Raw genomic sequence first — 17,256 nt, forward strand, 5'->3', positions numbered from 1 at the left:
ATTGCAAGTGCAATGATAGAATCTGACATCTGACAGAATATAATAGACATTATAGGGGAGCGTCTCATCCAAAAACACACGTCCTAACAAAAAAGCATCTCATCATTTGTTGCCCTTAATTAACACCTGCTTCTCCTTCTTCAGCTGGTTCACGACTGATAACGGGATCTTGAGAGTGCTAGCCACGATATCTGGAGGAGTGAGAGCAAGCCACTGGGTGAGAGGGATATCAGCAACCCGGTCGGACTTGTAAATCTCGATCCAGACAAGATTCTCTGTCTTGGAAGTATTCTCGATATAATGTCCTAGAAAGTTAGAACTCGTTTGCGATGATGGGATACTCGCGCTCTTACCGCTATTGTCAGGGAAAACTGCCGTGTCCCCAGATGTAAAGTCAAAGGTGCGAGCATTGGCACCGCCGATGAAAACGGTCGCACGCGCATTGCCGGAATGGAAGTACAGCCACTCTTCCGCCTAATAACAGATTAGCCTTCATCGCTTGTCTACCAAGTACACATTACAACTCACATTGGGGTGCCAATGAAGCTCTCTTAATCCTCCTGGTTCGAGGCTCACAATAGTAGCTGCAAGGGTCTTTGCGATTGGGAAATTCCTTGAGTCAACGATCGTCAAATTCCCGCCTCCGCCCGGCACAGGGACTCGGTCCTTCAGCGAATGATGGTATACGTATGAGCTGTTCCCTGTAAGGCCACTTTCCGGGCCTGTTGGTTCAGATGTGCTGACTGTCGCATTTATGATGTATGGGTCTGGCGTCGGTACGGTGTCGAATACCGATTCATTGACTCCGAAGTTCTTTGCGAGGACAGACTTGGGCGTGTGTGCGATCCAATCATCAACCATAAAGGTCGTTCTAGGTAACTTGTTAGTCAATTGGTTTCCCTCTTATGTCTCAGAATGCAATACCCGAGGGCATCAAAGTCTCCTGCAATTTTGGTCAGCGAGGTTTCGCTTTTCGTTCGGTGGTTGACTTACCATCATCGAAGACCAAAAGATACTCGTTCTCATCCGCGAGGCCTTTGGACAACGTTAACGAAGCTCCAGATATGTCAGGGGCCAACTTACCCTGAACCGTGTGAGCGGACCCTTTAGGGAAGTACCAAATATCCCCGACTTCGAGCTTGTCAACTTGGTAGTGCCCATTTTCGTCCACGGCAGAAACCAAGACTGATCCGGCATAGACATATCCCCACTCAGCCTAAGGACGACCAATATTAATTTTGTCTTTCCCCGAAAATTAACTCGATAATAGCACGCTACTTACGACTTTATGCCAGTGGAGCTCTCTCAATGCACCCTTCTTGAGGTGTTGTTGCGCACCAGCAATGTCGTGGCTCCCAGGCAGATCAGTGACGACCTGCTCACGCGTCCATCCGCCATTGAAGATCTTGGTTTTGGAATCGCTAAAGCTCCATTTAAGATTCACAACTGTTCCACTGTCGGTGCTTTGAGCTGCAAGATTATCCGGGTTGGCGAGGTCAATTTGATGATTCGTGCCCCCTTTGTCCTCGTCAGCGTGCTTCGTGCCTATGCACACCCCACACTCAGCGCGGGTACGGCTTGACTGCTGACTTACCAAGAATGGGAGCCCCTTTTCCCTTTCCGTCGATGGGCTGCCCATCCGTGAACCCATTCCGCTTCTCCACGGTACGGGCCGCTACGGCGTGGATAGCTTCAACTTCAGTGTCCGCGAGGGGAGAGGCAACGACAGATGAGATGGCAGTGATCAACCACAGCGTGGCTGTGGAGAGCTTCATCATTGCGTGCGACAAATGATCAGTGAACAGAGTTGCGTCCTTTTCGTCCCGTCATTATTGCAGTGGGTTGTGGTCTTGTTATACCAGCCCGAGTGCCTCATGCTGATCCGCAATTAGGCAATTGATAAACGACCGGGATGCATACATTGTGAAAAGAAAGCTACAAAGGAGATTATTGGTCCGGATGATGCAATTGAAGCCATCATCACGACTGCGTGATCGTTGTCGCCTGCAGCAATGCTAAGGCATGTTTGAGGGTAACGATCATCGTGTCACGGCCCCCGTCAATCCCACCTTCAGCCTTCTTTTCTTTTCAATATCACTGAGCATGCAAAATGCTTGATTAGAAGCTTATTTAACGCCTGCGATCTGTGGTTAGGCTGGTTGCTGATTAATGTCGTGATTGTGGCTTTGAAAGGCGCGATGGTAGCGTTCGATTTGGTGTCTTGGCGTATTTCGAATTTCAAACCAACAAACTTGGTGCTTCCAATTTTCAATTGCTGGATGTTTCGTGTGGATAAATTCAAACCGCAAGGCCATAGACTGTTTTTAAGGAAAATCACAGTATGAATAAGATCAATAAATCTAGTGATTTATTTTGCGCCAATATTTTCCATTATATTATCACCCATTGCCATGTTCTCTTTTCAATTTGATATTCTTTGCAAGTCCAAGTCGACTGTATCTCCGTGGCAGGCAACTACCCGTCGGCCCCTGTCCAATTTCCGTCATTCTGTTGGTTGCCTTGCAAAGATTGCAGATTGTTATTTTATGTGGTGCCTTGCAGATGTGCTCGGCTTCATGGAAGCGGGAAGCTACTGCGTGGCCTAGGGTCATACACCGCATCATCGCGCATTATGAGATGAGGGGTTCTTGATTAAGTAGCCTGCGGCGATCGATGCAATCGAGGTCCCCGAACGGAGATATAGAAAGTCTCCTGCCTGCGGAACATTGAGCTACTGGTCAAAAGAGGCTAGCATTAGGGTTAGATTTATCGACACCCAAACCTTGCCGTACCCATACCTCAGCTTGTATTATTAAACTCTTTTGAGGCTTTATGAGAGTATCAGCTCGCAAAAGTCCCGCTCCACGGCGGGGTGCATTCAATAGCTTGACCAAGCTGCCATGGTTTGAATAGTCGCCGATCTTAGGGTGTCCAAGTGATACTTCTATATTGAAATATAACAACTATGTCTCAGCTGAATAGTTTATTTGATATCAGGAGCTAGGATGCTATGCAAGCCCATCCCTGAATTATCTACTACACTTAAGACATTTCAAGGTACTAGAAAGCTCTCTAGATGTAATGTTCCCTGTTTTTATAAGGCATTCAGCTGCCGTGCACGGCAGTTGATGAGATACAACTTCCTAAGCTTAAATAGTACCTAGAATTGGTTCTGTAGATCCTCACCTAAATAAGAAGAGCTCACTCTCCTACTATCTAGGAACCTTCTTTCATTTTTATGGCGACATTCATGGCTGTATAAGGTAATTAGTATCATGAATCAAGACGTTGGGATCGACGAAGGACCTGAGAATTGGAGGTGGAAGCTCTTACTTATATATATATCCCTAAAGAACCTAAAACATGCTCATTCTCACTCATTCTCTCCGCACTCATCCTGAGCAAACTATCTCGACCCAAGAAATAGATATCCCCAAAACGATATCATGTCTAAGTCACTTGCAATACTCGCGACTTTCGTCATTGCGGCTTGGTCCTCGCCTATCGCAGAGCCAGACCCTCAGCTCTCCTTGCCTCCTCTGATTCCCAGCATCCCAGGAGTCACGGATCCTATTGTCAGCAATGCACCGCCACTGCCAATCCTGCAACTGCCTACTCCACCGCTTGCGAGTCCTCCTTTCGTTGGAAGCAATATCAAGCCCAAGAAGATTGGTTATTTCTGGACGGGTGCTGGAGACAATATTCACGCCGGTATATGACATCGTTCTGTATACTCGAGACAATTCTAACCATGTTCTTCAGATTTCTTGGCCACATATAGTCTTGACGATGTAAGAGATGCTCAAATCACATACACATTTCATCTACTGATACCACATAGGATACATTTGGTGAATTCATTTGGTTGACAGATGTCCCTACCAGTGGGAACAGCCCACATCATCTAGGCTCTAGTTTGGATGGAAAGACCCTCGTGGGTGGTGGATTGCTCTCCCTGTTGAAAACTCAGGTAAAATCATGTCATGCCCAAGTCTTTTGCTGTTGCTAACTTACCTAGGACACTGCCTATTACTTTGATACCACAAACCCATACCGACCAACTTTCAAAAAGAGCAACCGCGCCCTCCTCGCTTCCATTACGGATGAAATTCGTGCGAAGCCAGATGGGTAAGTTTCTCTTTCCAGTACAAGGCAAGGCACATACTAACTAAGTTGTAGTGGCTTTTTGATTACATACATGGGCTGTTTGTTCTTCCTCGTTCCCCTTATTGGACATATGCTTATTTTCTATAGCTACTGTAGGAACCGCCCCCGGCCGCCTAGTCGAGACTGATGCAAACTTCGATATTATCGGCCAGCATCCCGAAGATCTCGGTGGTTTGGGCAATATCCTCGGCGAGACATTTGCACCCCATGGTCTCACTGTCGACTTCGAGAAAAATATCATCCTCACCTCTGACTTTGTCATTCCCATCACTGTCTTGAAGCCGAGTCTTGGGATCCAAAAGGCCAATACCTTACGCCTCTGGAACCTTGCATCTAGAACAATTATAAGCACCATCACTATCCCAAATGTAAGCTTCCTGAAAACCTCCCAAGCTGCTTTGCGGTAAACGGACCTCTAACATCTATTTTTCTTTAGGGCGGCGGTATTCAAGATGTGAAGTTCATTCCCGGTAACCCGGAGACAGCTGCGCTGGCGACTGCAGTGCACCTCGGTCAAATCTGGATCATCTACCCCTTCCGCACCGATTCGAACGGAAAGCAAGGAGTGGCCGAACTCCTTTATGACCTCGGGCCCAAAGCCCGCGACACCACGGCCATCTAGTAAGATACTCTTCAGCCTTCTTCTTCTAAAAAGTATAATCTTTACTAACACCCCTTTCCTCACTTAGCTCGGACATCACCCAAGACGGAAAGTTCATTTATTTGACCCTCACCACCGCCAACCACATTGCGGCACTCGACATCTCTGACTTGAACAACGTAAAGCGACTCGACGACCCTGATGAGATCCAGCCCACCATCGGCCCGCACTACATCAAGATCACTCCGGATCAGAAGCACGTTCTCGTGACGGACTACTTTGTCCAGACGGGTGATATCGGCATCCTTAACACCCCAGCTGATTTCAAGGCACTGTATATTGATATCAATGATGATGGAAGCCTGCACTTCAATCGTACGATTGATTTCACAGGGCCTTATGGTAACCGTGGCGGCGCAAAGCCACATTCGAGTGTTGTCTTTGACTTGACTGACCCTGCCAACCCGAAGTACTATTAGGGAATTGCCCTGACACTTGCAAGGCGAGGGACGATTTAGGATATGTGGGGCGATCTTTAAGGGGGATTTAGTTGGTGTCTCATTTGTAGAGAGGAAGGCACGTCATGAGTATGCTTCCTTACTAGGTACTCTATAATTTTCTGCCCTTTGCCTAGGTATTTTATTGATAATTTAATATAAGACGTTAGTTAATTTGAAGTTATAAATTTGAGGTCTCTAAGATTCTACTTATTCCTCTACTCTATCAGGGTTTAAATTAAACACACACTGTTTGCCGATTACCTTAACAACCACCTGGCCTCATGCTTCACCTTTGAAATATTTAATCGATCATCTCGGCAACATAGCTACCGCCGCCCTTCCTGACTCTGCTCAACACTACAACTGGTTGCCAAGCATCGCGGATGCTGGTGCTGAGCAGCCTAAATCAGAGTTGACGCCGAGTCGCTGAGAGTGGCATAGTTCGATCCCATGGTCCATTCGTATAAAGGGCCTGGGAGCACGAAGCTGATTGGGAAATACCTAGCTCTTGCAGCATAGTCCTCTCCAAATTTCTCAAGGGAATTGTCCAAGGCTGATTTGTAGAAAGCTCGGACTAGTAGGCCTGAGGAGCGCCATCTTCGCCTCGTCCGATTCGACGTCTCGAAGGCTGGTTGCGAAGGTAAACCCATCGCTTTCATGTGTTGAATCTATGCACCCCCTCCTCCACTATTGCTTGTTTGAACTCTAGTTGAAGGTAGTATCTGCTTGAGTATGTAGTCTCGACACTCCTCGGGGCTGCTAGTCGAATCTACGACGATAACATCGCCATCCGGACGGCACAGGCGCTCGATCCATCTCTTGAAGATTACGTGATGATCTTCGTCGTGACGGGCGCTGGTGGCATCGGGCGGGGGAAGGCTTACTCCTGTTCGCTGACTTCTCACGGGAATTCTATTGCGTAGCCTTCGATCTAGCACCTCGACATCGTTGACTCTGCACTCAACGTATCTGTAGTCGAAGCCGTACTGTCGAGCCAGCGCGGTTCCCTGATCTAGCGTCTCGTTGTAGTTGCAGGGACTGTCGATGATGACGCTCCGCCCCTGTTTGATCATGTCCTCGGCGAGTATCCACTGGAAGCGATACGAGAGTTTTGCCGACTGCTCAAATAACATATCATTTTCGAGAAAGAAGGATCTGAGTAGATCATGATCGATGACTACGCCGTTGATCGATTGTGCTAGTAGGTTCGCCACGGTGCTTTTCCCAGAACCTGGCGCACCGGCCATCTGAATGAGCGTTTTGGGTGGCGGATGCATTGATAGGGCTGAAGTACTGATCTCTGTGTGTTCGGAGTAGAAAGTGGCAAGAAATTCGGGGTTGGATAGATGAATTCGAGAGGAAAACTGTTGACCATAAGCGCGAATTATTTGAATCAAGGTGCTTTTTGGCGGCAGAGTTCCACGTCTAGAGGGGAACGTGTGAGATTAATAAAGGCGTCTGTCACTGCCTAGTATCCTTCGGCACTGCCCTCTTGTAGCATCATAAAAAGGAGAGAAATACCCACAGTAACTGGTAGGCGACGAGCAACGAGCGTTGACTTCTTTCGCTGACCGTGTCGTTGGAATTGGGGTTGATGTTCCGGGATTCCGTTGGCCCACGCCAGCCCTACAGTAGCCACGGCAACCAAGAGGCACCAGCCATGCGACCCCCATTCCCTGCCAGCCCAGGACTCTGACCCCCTTCGTTCTTCGCACTGCAGCTGTACGTGAGCATCCAGTGCTATGCGATCAAGATAAGTTGAGCTCCATTGAGCCTACCTAGTACCCAAGGTACCTATAGTCCTGGAACTGGTGCCCCTGGAACTTACCATGAAGGTGTAATCGCTACCTGCCTGACCTAGGTACCAACTTCTAGCTGCATAATGCTGGCCGTCCGTTGGCACTTCACTCAGGTACGACAGCACCACACCGCGTTGCAACAGTCTCCTCTCCTCCTTCTCCTCCCCTTTCGCTATCCCCATCCATATTCCTGTGTCATATCCTACCCCTTCCCATCAAGCTCCAGCCAAACCCTCATAGTCGGCCGTATTCTTTCGAAACAAATTTCTCTTTCTCGTTCTCTTTCGCTGCAGATATAGATATAGATAGATATGGCGGCCACGAACCACAATCACGCCAATTATCAGGCCCGGCTAGACTTTATACAAAACCAGCTCCAGGAGCAATTTAGCCTCAAGGTAAGCAAATTTTCTGTTAGTTTATCTCCCACTCCTTCTCCTCCGCACGCAAACCCTAATTCCAAGTGGCCTCCTACCAGGAAGATGCCGCTATCACCCCCATCCAATACGACCCGGAATGCGTTTTCAAATACAACAACTTCGTCTATTGTATTTCTCTCCCTGTGCCCATCACGGTGAACCAGGCGGCCAAATATAGGTATCAACAGCCCGGTTGTGTCCCCATTCCCGAGGGCACCAAGGAGCTCATATTCCGCCTCGCCAACCCTAATGCCGAGGGCATGAACCGAACAACCCGCGTTGAAAATGAAGTAGCCACCATCGCTCTCGCCTCTGCTGCTCTTGCTAGCTTTGTTCCACGTGTAGTGCCTTCAGTATATGCCTGGGGAAGTGCAGCCGTCGAATCCTCACAAGGTTGGATCATCCAAGAGCTGATGCCAGGCGCGCCGGTGGACGAGTCATTTGATGCTATGGATCTTGAGCAGAAGCGCCAGATTTTTGCACAAATGGCTAAACTGTTAAAGTCGTTGCAAGACTATAAGCTGCCCAAGAGTATTACTAGTTTTGGGGGCGTGACATTCGATGACACTGGTCGTACTATAAGCACCGCCATGACTAGTGTTGGCGCCGGACCTTGGCCCTCATACGAAGCTTCTTTCGAAGGCCGACTCGAAGTGGCACTTCGGAAGGCAGATGCAAATCCATATATTAAAGGATGGTATGCCAACGGCGTGAGAGAGCGTCTGGATGCTTTTATTAAGCGTGGTGTCCCAGCCCAGTTTGAGGCTCTAGGCTCAAGCAAGACCGGGTTATTATACATGCAGACTTTAGTGAGTTGTTTATCGAGTCGATTCTTGACTCTTATCCTTGATCATAATGCTGAATCATTGGTTTTAATGTAGCTACGAACAATCTCTTATTCGATGCCACATCTGGCCGCATCACGGCACTCATTGACTATGATTTTGCATGTGTCTCGCATCCTTCATACGAATTCCTTCGCTCCTTTGATGGCGCTGGTGGTCAGTTCCGAGGTTGGTCTAGCGACGAAGCCACCGAGGATATGGCTTTGAGGGAAGCAAAGCTTCATGGGTTTCCTTCGCCACTCCCGCCGACAACCAAGGACGGAGTCAAGTGGAATGTCATGAAAGCTTGGGAGGATGAGTTGGAGAAGCTGGACGTTGAGCGACCAAGAAACATTCCAGGTATCGACAAGGTGGCAGATGTTGACACAGTCCTTCGCACGATTTTACCCTGGCGTGTCTCTAATTCTGATATCTTGCGGTTGCAATCGGAGGAAGTGATTATTAAATGCAGGAACGAAAACGAAGAGCAGCTAGTTGGACTACTTAGTCGCTTGGGATTCTAAATTCTGAGTAGTACTGGCAACTTAATCCTGCCTAGAGAATATAAATTTATATTTAAGTGTAGGTGAAGTTAAGCTCTTTCTAACAAGCTAGCTGTGATGCCGTAGTCTATTATCCCCAGTTCCGTAACACACTTAAATCTACCTCTTTCTACCGACTTCGCTTCTCCTCGCTTCCATCGCCCGAATAGAAATATATATTTAAAAGAAATGTAAAAAAGATTCCAGCCCCTCTAGGACACCCCATTATTCTCAACCCCCGAAAGGGCGGCTCTAAGCCAGAGAGACTCGCTCGTAACTCTGAAACGTAGACCCCTTTTACAGACAGGCAAGAGCCCCAGTTACGAGCTGTCGCTAGTGTCAGGATATAACCTTATTTCAGATAGGGCTCGCTATAGCGTATTCTTGGGCGAATTTGGTACAAACCTGTTTTCACTAGTATTATAAAGCCTCACCGCTATTACTTAGATATAAATCTGATATCGCGCTCCTACTAGTATATATACTCTTTTATATATAATCTAGATAGTCAGCGTATAGTACTATAATTATCATTCGAATATCTAGTTAATCGCAAAGTAGGATTATTCTTAAAGCTAGGTCGTTATACTTGCCTAGAGACCTAGCTCTTCTAACTTAGTAGTACAAGTACCTAAAGTGGGATAGTAGCTAGCTCCTCTTATCAGGCTTTTTCTCTACGAGTCTCTAGGCTATTATACTCTATAGTTTAGGCCTCTATACCTAACCGAAATTGAGATATTCAAGTAGTATAAATATCTAACTAAAATTGAGATATTCAAATAGCGCAAATATCTCACTAAAATTGAGATATTCAAGTTATATAAATATCTCAATTTCAGTTAGATATTCGTGGCCGTTGGGCCTTATAATATAGCCAAAAGAGTTTTGCACCAAATTTGCCCAAGAATGCGCCACAGCTAAACCCCATCCGATCCATCACTAAACTGAGACTTCCGAAGAACTATCCCTCGTGCCTACAAGTAGGCCACGGGAGAGGGAGATCTTTTCGTTAAGGGAAAACCACTTATTTTGATATATAAGGGTCATACTCGTTTTAGCTCATGTCTATCAAATTTCCCTACTTGTTAACTAATCCGCATTGAATTCGCCCACGAGTTATTATATTATAGGTGTTTTTATATTCATTATATATAGCCTGCCTGCCTGCCTGCGCAATTGAATAAATGTGCAAGGGAACAGCTTGCCTTGGTCATAGTCAAAGTGGTCGAAATAGCCGCTTGCCACTGCTGCCTGGCAATCAACAACCAACTGTTGCTGTTGGTGAACCACCCCCAGCAGAACCAACGAGTAAATACTATAAGTGAAGGTGGTCCTGATCCCACTCTTCGCGAGCAACAACTGGCAAAGGAAATTGATGCAAGTACTGGTATACCTATGGGAATCGCGAAAATGTCATTTCCGCGTTTCAATACATTGCTCCCGGAATTGCAGCACGAGATCATGCGACAGTGTAATGCGTCAGATCTGTCTGCGCTCGGTATGTATCGATTCCAATTCTCAACCATTAGCCTCATCTACTGATTAGAACAAGCCCAAACTTGCCGTATGATGCACAACGAAGCCCTCCCTTTCCTCTACAGGCACGTAGACATCAGTTGCCATAATGATCCAGGCCCGCATACGAGTCAATTAGGCGGTGAGATTACGGCAGATAATCCGACTAGGTCATATGCTACTTTTGGAATGGAACGACAACGGAGTTTTCAATCTAGGCAGGGGATGTTCTTCGAAGCTATCACCAAGCATCCAGAATATGGCAGATACGTCGAGTACTTGACTTGGACATATTTCCGATTCTTCGACAAACCGGGACAGAAGCTCATAGACATACAACCTATGTGGATAGCTTTCAAGCACCTTGAACGAGTTAAGGTCCTTGATTTTGCAGCATGGGCGGATGAAACAGTGATGTCAGTGCTCGACCGGGCTCGTGCTCCTCCATTGTTATTCCCAAACGTCCAACGACTTCGCTTGACTGGCCATATGCCTTCCGTCTTTATCACCAAGCTTATAGATTCTAATCCCGCGGGGTTGGTGTCGCTCGAGTGCAACAACCTTATAGACTCCGGAGATGAGGTTAGCTATTATGAAGATACGCCTAGAGGCATAGGCATTTCACCATTGCAAGATGATGATGACGACGACGAATTTTTGGGGTTCGCTCCTGCAGAGCTAATGAGTGGTCATTTGCAGCTTCTTGAAGGTCGATGCGTGAAGTTACGACACTTGACTATACGGTCTCTGGGTCAGGACCTAGATGAAACGTGGGCCGAGGCTAATAACCCGTTTGGTTCCGTAGAAAAAGATGAAGCAAGGTACAAAGAATGGGCTTTGTTTATCAGCTCTGTACGAAACACTCTCGAGAGCCTTACTATTGAGCAAGGAACAGCTATCGATTTCGGTGATGATAACTATTATGGTCGTCCAAGGCTACAGAAAACCGGCCTGCCAATGGATGACAGACTTCTACAGTACGTCTTACCAATATTTACTCAGGGCCAATGGCCAACCCTAAAGAGGCTAGAGATACTTGGTATAGGAAGTAAACCGCGGAGATTTGTGCGGGATTTCACACCTCGAGATCCAAACGTATATGCAGCCGCCAGAAAATCACTGGCAGATCTATTGGAGCCGGGAGGAGTGCTGGTATTCGACAGTACCGTGCGTAGGGGCTTCTTCGACGGTCAATAAGCTCGATTTTTCTGGGCGTTCCAATTAGATCCGTTAGTACTGTGGGATGTTTCGAGGAAACGGTAGTTAGATTTCACATGAGTGAAGGTGATTGGCAGAAGAACCTAGTAAACCTCACTTATGCTAGTCTGGCCAAGCCTATTTCATGCCATTGGTGAAGGTATTAAATGTTGTGCCAGGTGGTGGTGTTTTCTTCAAATGCCGGTATTGAAAGTTTAGTAGCCTATGGATTTTAGAGTTGGCACTGAGATCATCGAGTGATAATCTCTCAACCATCACAGCTTATTTATAGGAATCGCCCAGTATATTGAAGAAACTTACTCTCTACCCCAATAACTCACGGAGGAAAGTGGCCTTAACGTCTCAAATATACTCGGCTCTGTTGGATGGGCATTGAGAAAAATAACGCCTCAAATAGGAAAAGAGCGATTGAGGGTCAATTGACTACGGTAACAAATTGGAATTCATGGCCCCTACATATATAGGCCAAGGTTCGGCAGCAATTCCACTTGCTGTTCCACCCCGTTTCGCCCGAACAACAAGTTTAAACAGGTCGTTTGTGTTATACTTACTGTTTAAAGCCCGAAGTGTATATTCAAGGCTCCTGTTTCTACAGCGTTATTTATTTTCTGGGTGTGGGTATACAAGCAAGAAATTTAAGAGCAGTTTCCACGACCTCGAACAATGAGCAGGAATATCCTTGCCATCACCTCGATACCAAGCTTCAACATTCAAACTCGGGGAACGAGAGCTCACAACTATCCGAGGCAACAGTTATGCACCGGCGGTTACCACCCAGCCCTGTACCAAGTCAATATACACCATCCACGGAAGAAAACGGAATAGGTTCTTGCGTCGTCAAAGCACGGGCGTCACGGCTCTTGAGAAAAACATCTGAAGCTATCATACATCCTTAGGGCAATTCGGGGTCGTTTTCGGAAGTAGCCCCAAGGCGGGCTATTACCTACCTCTTTATTCAGTCTTAATGCTTCCGGTATCGCCTCCCTACCAAATTCCCTGTATCATCTAGATAGCTCCCGTACACTAACCTATACAGCAGGGCGTTAAAAGGCGCACACTCTATACTTAAAAATGTGGACTATATCTATGCTAAGCCTTCCGGCTCCACCCATGCAACCCACTCCCAAGCTATCGCGCTTCTATGTATTTCCCAAAGCCATCAGTGCCCTTCAACGCCTCCACCTCATCTGCCATGACGGCTACCATCAACTCCGCGCTTCCGTCCGGTAGCTTAGGCATGACACAGTTGAAGGCCTCACCAGGGTATCTAAACCTGACCAGCGGCCCAAATGCCTTCCCCCAGTCATGGCTATACAACGAACTGCTCGTCCAGTCCGTGCCCATTGCTACTCCGGTCGTGGACGCTGTGAGCATGAATTGCCAATCAATCCACTTTTCGTTCGTCATGGCTATACAGCTAGATACGAGCGCGGGATTCACGGATGTAATGCTACACCGGAGGGCACTTGCAGCATGCTGGAGGCCGGAGGGCGAGAGGAGCTTTCCAAGGTCTAGCCCGGCAGTGAGCTGATAGACAGCATTGCCGACATACGACTCCGGCAGGTTGAGGTGACGGCGCCCGTCGGAAGGCATGAAGATACTTCCAATAGTAGTTGCCGGGAGGCCATGCGCTAAAGCGGAGCGTCGACTACGAGTGAGAAGCACACTACGCCACATGATGGCGCTTAATGCATCGTGAGTAGAAATCGGTGGCGCGCCCGGAAGCGTTGCGTCGGCCTTGAGTTGCGCTAGGCTGGCTGGGGAGATGTGAAGGAGGACTGGGATTTCTGGTGATGTAGCCTCAAAGGGATGGGCTAGTGCTTGTTCTGGTGGCAGTTCGTTTGCTGGAGCAGTCGTCTTCCACCTGTATGCAGGGTGGTCTTTTATATCAAACGCTATTTCGCTCGACATGTTGCGCATAACGCTCCGGTCCAGGCCTATGACCGAAGTCACAGCAGCTGAGCGTACCTCATTTCCCACGCTTTCAGTTAAATGCTCCTGTGCGAGTCGCGTCTCCTCGCTCAGTATCCGCATCAGCTCATTCGTCCCGCTGCCGTCGGCTACGGAATGTGACATAGCAAATGTGAGAATCGTACCGCCATCGATGGCGCTGAATTGCATCTTACATGCAGCAAACGGGCGGTCATTGCCGAGGCCTTGAGGTATAGGCACAAGGAGATCATAAGGAAGCTGGAGAGCTGGAAACCCGGCCGCCTCGAGCTCCTCGAATGAGGATATTTCTGTTCGCAAGTCTTTCACGATGAGTTCAACGCCCCGGCCAGGAACGATGGTTCGCCAGTCTTGTTGGCTCCCATTGGCAACATCGGGTGGCAGGGGAACAACGATGCCACCTAAGATGGGACAACGCTGGATGAGAGCTTGTATGCCGGTCTTGAATGCGGCGAGTTGCGCGTCACGTTGTGCAGAGGAAGCGCAGCGGAAAATGAGGAGGCGACGGCTGTAGTGGACCGGATGGCAGGCATCGAGGGCGGAGAGGTTGATGTGGAAAGATGGACCTGGGATCAGGATTGCGTCGTCGGAGAAGGATGAGTCGGTCATGGCAATAAAGGCAAAACACCACTTAAATAAAGGTAGTGCGATTGGTGATTGGCAAGGGCAAAAAGGAATTATTGTCTACCTAGGTAAGTTATTATCTGATAAGTTATTATTAGTACGAACTCTGTACATAGGGGAGTACAACGAAGTAATACGTGGGTTCCCGTTCGCATTAGGTAATACGACAGCACGTGATCAGAACGACAAGGCCCGCATCTTAATTTATGGATCAGAGCGTAGTTGGTATGACCGGTCACAGCAGCTGGAATGGCCCTTAACAAGGACTAAACAGGGTCTAGCTATAGGCCATACGAGCTTTGCACCTAAACGCGCACAGTGGCTGGCCAGCCCCCTAGATTTAAACCCGGGCGCGCCTGGTCGAACCCTAACATAGTAGTCCTACTAGTAGGGGCACCCTAGTTAATGGCCGTGCAAATAAGGACCTGAGATGACCCTCTAAGAGAACATTTAAACAGCATTTGAATAATGTTTGAATAACGTTTGTCAAGTGTTTTAAAAAAGATTTGTATTCGAAGCTCGGTAATTTAAGAAAAGTGAAATTAATGTCATTTAACTTCAGAATAACCGTGCGCGATTAACGTGTGTGTTTCGCGACAAGAGCAATTAAAGCTTTGTATTAAATATGCCTTCGTCTGTTGTATATACTATTAATCTCTATTATATGACCAACTTTTCTTATATAAAGCTTTAATTTCTAGCTATGTCGAATACTGCTGCCCCTATACCTGAGGAGCTTCTCCGCAATTCAAGTCTCTCCCTAGATGATAAACAATATCTTTACCAGGAAGCTGAAACGAAGTATCCTGTTATTCCCCTCCCAGATGTTCTGTTGTTTCCAGACAATTCATTCTCTGTACGTATACACTTGCCAAATACTTGCTAAATACTTGCCAAATACTTGCCAAATACTTGCCAAATACTTATCAAATATTTGCTAATTACTTATAGGAGCCTACTACTTCTATGCAAGATAATGAAAATATCCCAAAAATCTTTACCAATCCTAGTTTGGATGGGCTACGAGTCTCTGAACTTTTCTATGGCACCCGTCTACCTTGGTATCCAAAAACATCAAAGTCCGGCGTAGGCTATTGTCTCTCTGCCCTTGGGTATCTAGAGTCACTAGATCTAACAATTAAAACATTAATGTACAATGTAAGTTACATAGAAATTGTTTACAAAATGTATAAATATTAATATTATATAGGTCCAGTATAGTTATTCATCAACATATCAACCGCATAATAAACTAACTCGATCCGAATTCCTAAATAATGTCCCATGTATTCGAACTACGTTCCGCTGCTCAGGAGTTAAAGTATGTACCCATCATCACGAGTCTCTTTTAGACCCGCATACGGAATGGGATATAGATGCTTGGGATAGAAAAGCAGAGCGAATGTCTGCTGTACAACGGCTATTTATGGAGGAATATCACCCTGTTGATACATACAAACCGACTCTTGAGTAAAGTGTTTACCTTCTACTTTGAAATTGTTTTCTAATTATGTAGTCTATATAATGCAGTTATGCGGGATTTCAAGAGTCCACACCGGAACGGCTGTCCATTTTCAAGTTACTATAATGATACTGGACTTAGTCGACCTTGTAGCGGTTTGCCTGTTGTACGAGAGTCTGAAYATAGGGTATAGTCTTTCCAAATAATTATAAAACGTTTACTAATTATTTAATTAATAGGATTTAAATGGAAACAAAAAGTATTATATTACCTGCAATCAGGCGACATATGCAAAGAAGGCGCACCACTACTACTACTCCATCCCTACCAACGCTCATATACACCTTGCACATCTAGCCCAGCTATTAGAGTATGGCTACGATGGAGTACAAGAGAAGTGTTTTCGCACGCTCCCTCAAACATCACGAAGACGTCTTTGTGGTACGTATCTAGTATTATATAAATATTCTTCAAATGTTTTTCAAATACTTGTTAAATACTTGTTAAATAATTGCCAAATACTAACAATATTTATAGGAGTTCCGYATGATCAAAGTTCCCAGCTAATAAAGAAGATTCCATGTTCAGTCAAGTTCAACATGTTAATCCCAGTCGACTTAAAGAAGACACCGATTATTCTATTTTCCTCACATGGAATTCATTCTCATAACCCTCCTCCTCCTAATCAAACTCCCCAAGAAATTGGCGAGCTCGTTATCAAAGAGATCCAGAGGCATATTAAAGTCGGAGCTATAGCAGGTATATAATATACTTTACTTCTGTTTTTGAGACGTTTATTAACTATTTTAAGGGACTCCTGTTCATATTATTCCACCTAATGGCCATCGGCTATTTAGTCTATATATAGACCTCAAGAAGAAAGATCCACACGCTGATATTTGCACTCTTGACCCTACACTATTTAATACTAGTCGGTTTGCAGCTCTACGTCGGGCGCAGATCTACTTACAATATCCAGACGGTACTGACTGGGAAGGTTAGTCTTCTGTAAATATTTTTTTAATATTTTCTAAACGTATATAGGTGTTTGGAGTTACTATATCTCGTATCACCAAGGACAAAGTAGGAAGATCCCATATATTCGGAATATGGTACATAACGGCGATATTGGAACTATTTCCTGCGCATTTACAAAGCAAATCGAATGTATGGCTACCTGTAATACTATACAAATCGACATGTCATATAAACGGGTTCATGGGCAGTTTAATGAAATTCTTATTGGACAGTTTATGCAAGAGTTTCAACGGTGTAAGTAAATACTCTGCAAACGTTTTACAACTATTATCTAATTATTTAAGTAATGTGTTTTGGTCGAGTTTATACCAATAAGCAGTCAATCTGGGCATACTATAAGGCGTTTATGGAGTTCTTCTCAGTAGCAGATAATATACTTTCGCAAGCCGAGCCTAGAAAAGGGCTACAGTGGCACCACATACATGGCCAGGGTATCAAGGCTATTGTAGTAGATATGTGTCCTGCCCAAGCTCATGGTAAGTTTTTTAATTACTTCTCAAACACTTATCAAGTACTTGGTAAATACTTATCAAATACTTACTAACTGTCTTAGCATTGGGTCTTTACTTTTGGACAATTGATCCTGAATTCCCAAAG

General features: G+C 46.1%; 6 protein-coding genes across 6 annotated transcripts; 3 read left to right on the forward strand and 3 right to left on the reverse strand.

Annotated features, from left to right (window-relative positions):
* Positions 1 to 102: 102 nt before the first annotated feature.
* BP5553_02539 (putative thermophilic glucose-6-phosphate isomerase) lies at positions 103 to 1,778 on the reverse strand (the record flags this gene model as incomplete). The annotated part of the gene is made up of 8 exons (XM_032011162.1): positions 103 to 305; positions 354 to 474; positions 529 to 871; positions 925 to 943; positions 994 to 1,035; positions 1,084 to 1,216; positions 1,283 to 1,545; positions 1,595 to 1,778. The coding sequence occupies 8 exons, from the start codon at positions 1,776 to 1,778 to the stop codon at positions 103 to 105; spliced, it is 1,308 nt and encodes a 435-aa protein (XP_031875216.1).
* A 1,668-nt stretch (positions 1,779 to 3,446) lies between these two features.
* Positions 3,447 to 5,247, forward strand: BP5553_02540 (Uncharacterized protein; the record flags this gene model as incomplete). The annotated part of the gene is made up of 8 exons (XM_032011163.1): positions 3,447 to 3,711; positions 3,763 to 3,791; positions 3,842 to 3,970; positions 4,019 to 4,128; positions 4,180 to 4,205; positions 4,255 to 4,535; positions 4,604 to 4,788; positions 4,857 to 5,247. 8 exons carry the CDS (start codon positions 3,447 to 3,449, stop codon positions 5,245 to 5,247), a joined length of 1,416 nt encoding a protein of 471 aa, XP_031875217.1.
* Positions 5,248 to 5,936: 689 nt separating this feature from the next.
* BP5553_02541 (Uncharacterized protein) lies at positions 5,937 to 6,515 on the reverse strand (the record flags this gene model as incomplete). The annotated part of the gene is made up of 1 exon (XM_032011164.1): positions 5,937 to 6,515. One exon carries the CDS (start codon positions 6,513 to 6,515, stop codon positions 5,937 to 5,939), a length of 579 nt encoding a protein of 192 aa, XP_031875218.1.
* Positions 6,516 to 7,378: 863 nt separating this feature from the next.
* On the forward strand, positions 7,379 to 8,834 carry BP5553_02542 (Uncharacterized protein; the record flags this gene model as incomplete). Its single annotated transcript, XM_032011165.1, has 3 exons — positions 7,379 to 7,465; positions 7,546 to 8,302; positions 8,368 to 8,834. The coding sequence occupies 3 exons, from the start codon at positions 7,379 to 7,381 to the stop codon at positions 8,832 to 8,834; spliced, it is 1,311 nt and encodes a 436-aa protein (XP_031875219.1).
* Positions 8,835 to 10,262: 1,428 nt separating this feature from the next.
* On the forward strand, positions 10,263 to 11,564 carry BP5553_02543 (uncharacterized protein; the record flags this gene model as incomplete). Its single annotated transcript, XM_032011166.1, has 2 exons — positions 10,263 to 10,350; positions 10,405 to 11,564. The coding sequence occupies 2 exons, from the start codon at positions 10,263 to 10,265 to the stop codon at positions 11,562 to 11,564; spliced, it is 1,248 nt and encodes a 415-aa protein (XP_031875220.1).
* Positions 11,565 to 12,713: 1,149 nt separating this feature from the next.
* Positions 12,714 to 14,144, reverse strand: BP5553_02544 (Uncharacterized protein; the record flags this gene model as incomplete). Its single annotated transcript, XM_032011167.1, has 1 exon — positions 12,714 to 14,144. One exon carries the CDS (start codon positions 14,142 to 14,144, stop codon positions 12,714 to 12,716), a length of 1,431 nt encoding a protein of 476 aa, XP_031875221.1.
* Positions 14,145 to 17,256: the final 3,112 nt, after the last annotated feature.

Source organism: Venustampulla echinocandica (genome assembly GCF_003357145.1).
Source record: "Venustampulla echinocandica strain BP 5553 chromosome Unknown scaffold_0, whole genome shotgun sequence".
NCBI lineage: Eukaryota > Fungi > Ascomycota > Leotiomycetes > Helotiales > Pleuroascaceae > Venustampulla > Venustampulla echinocandica.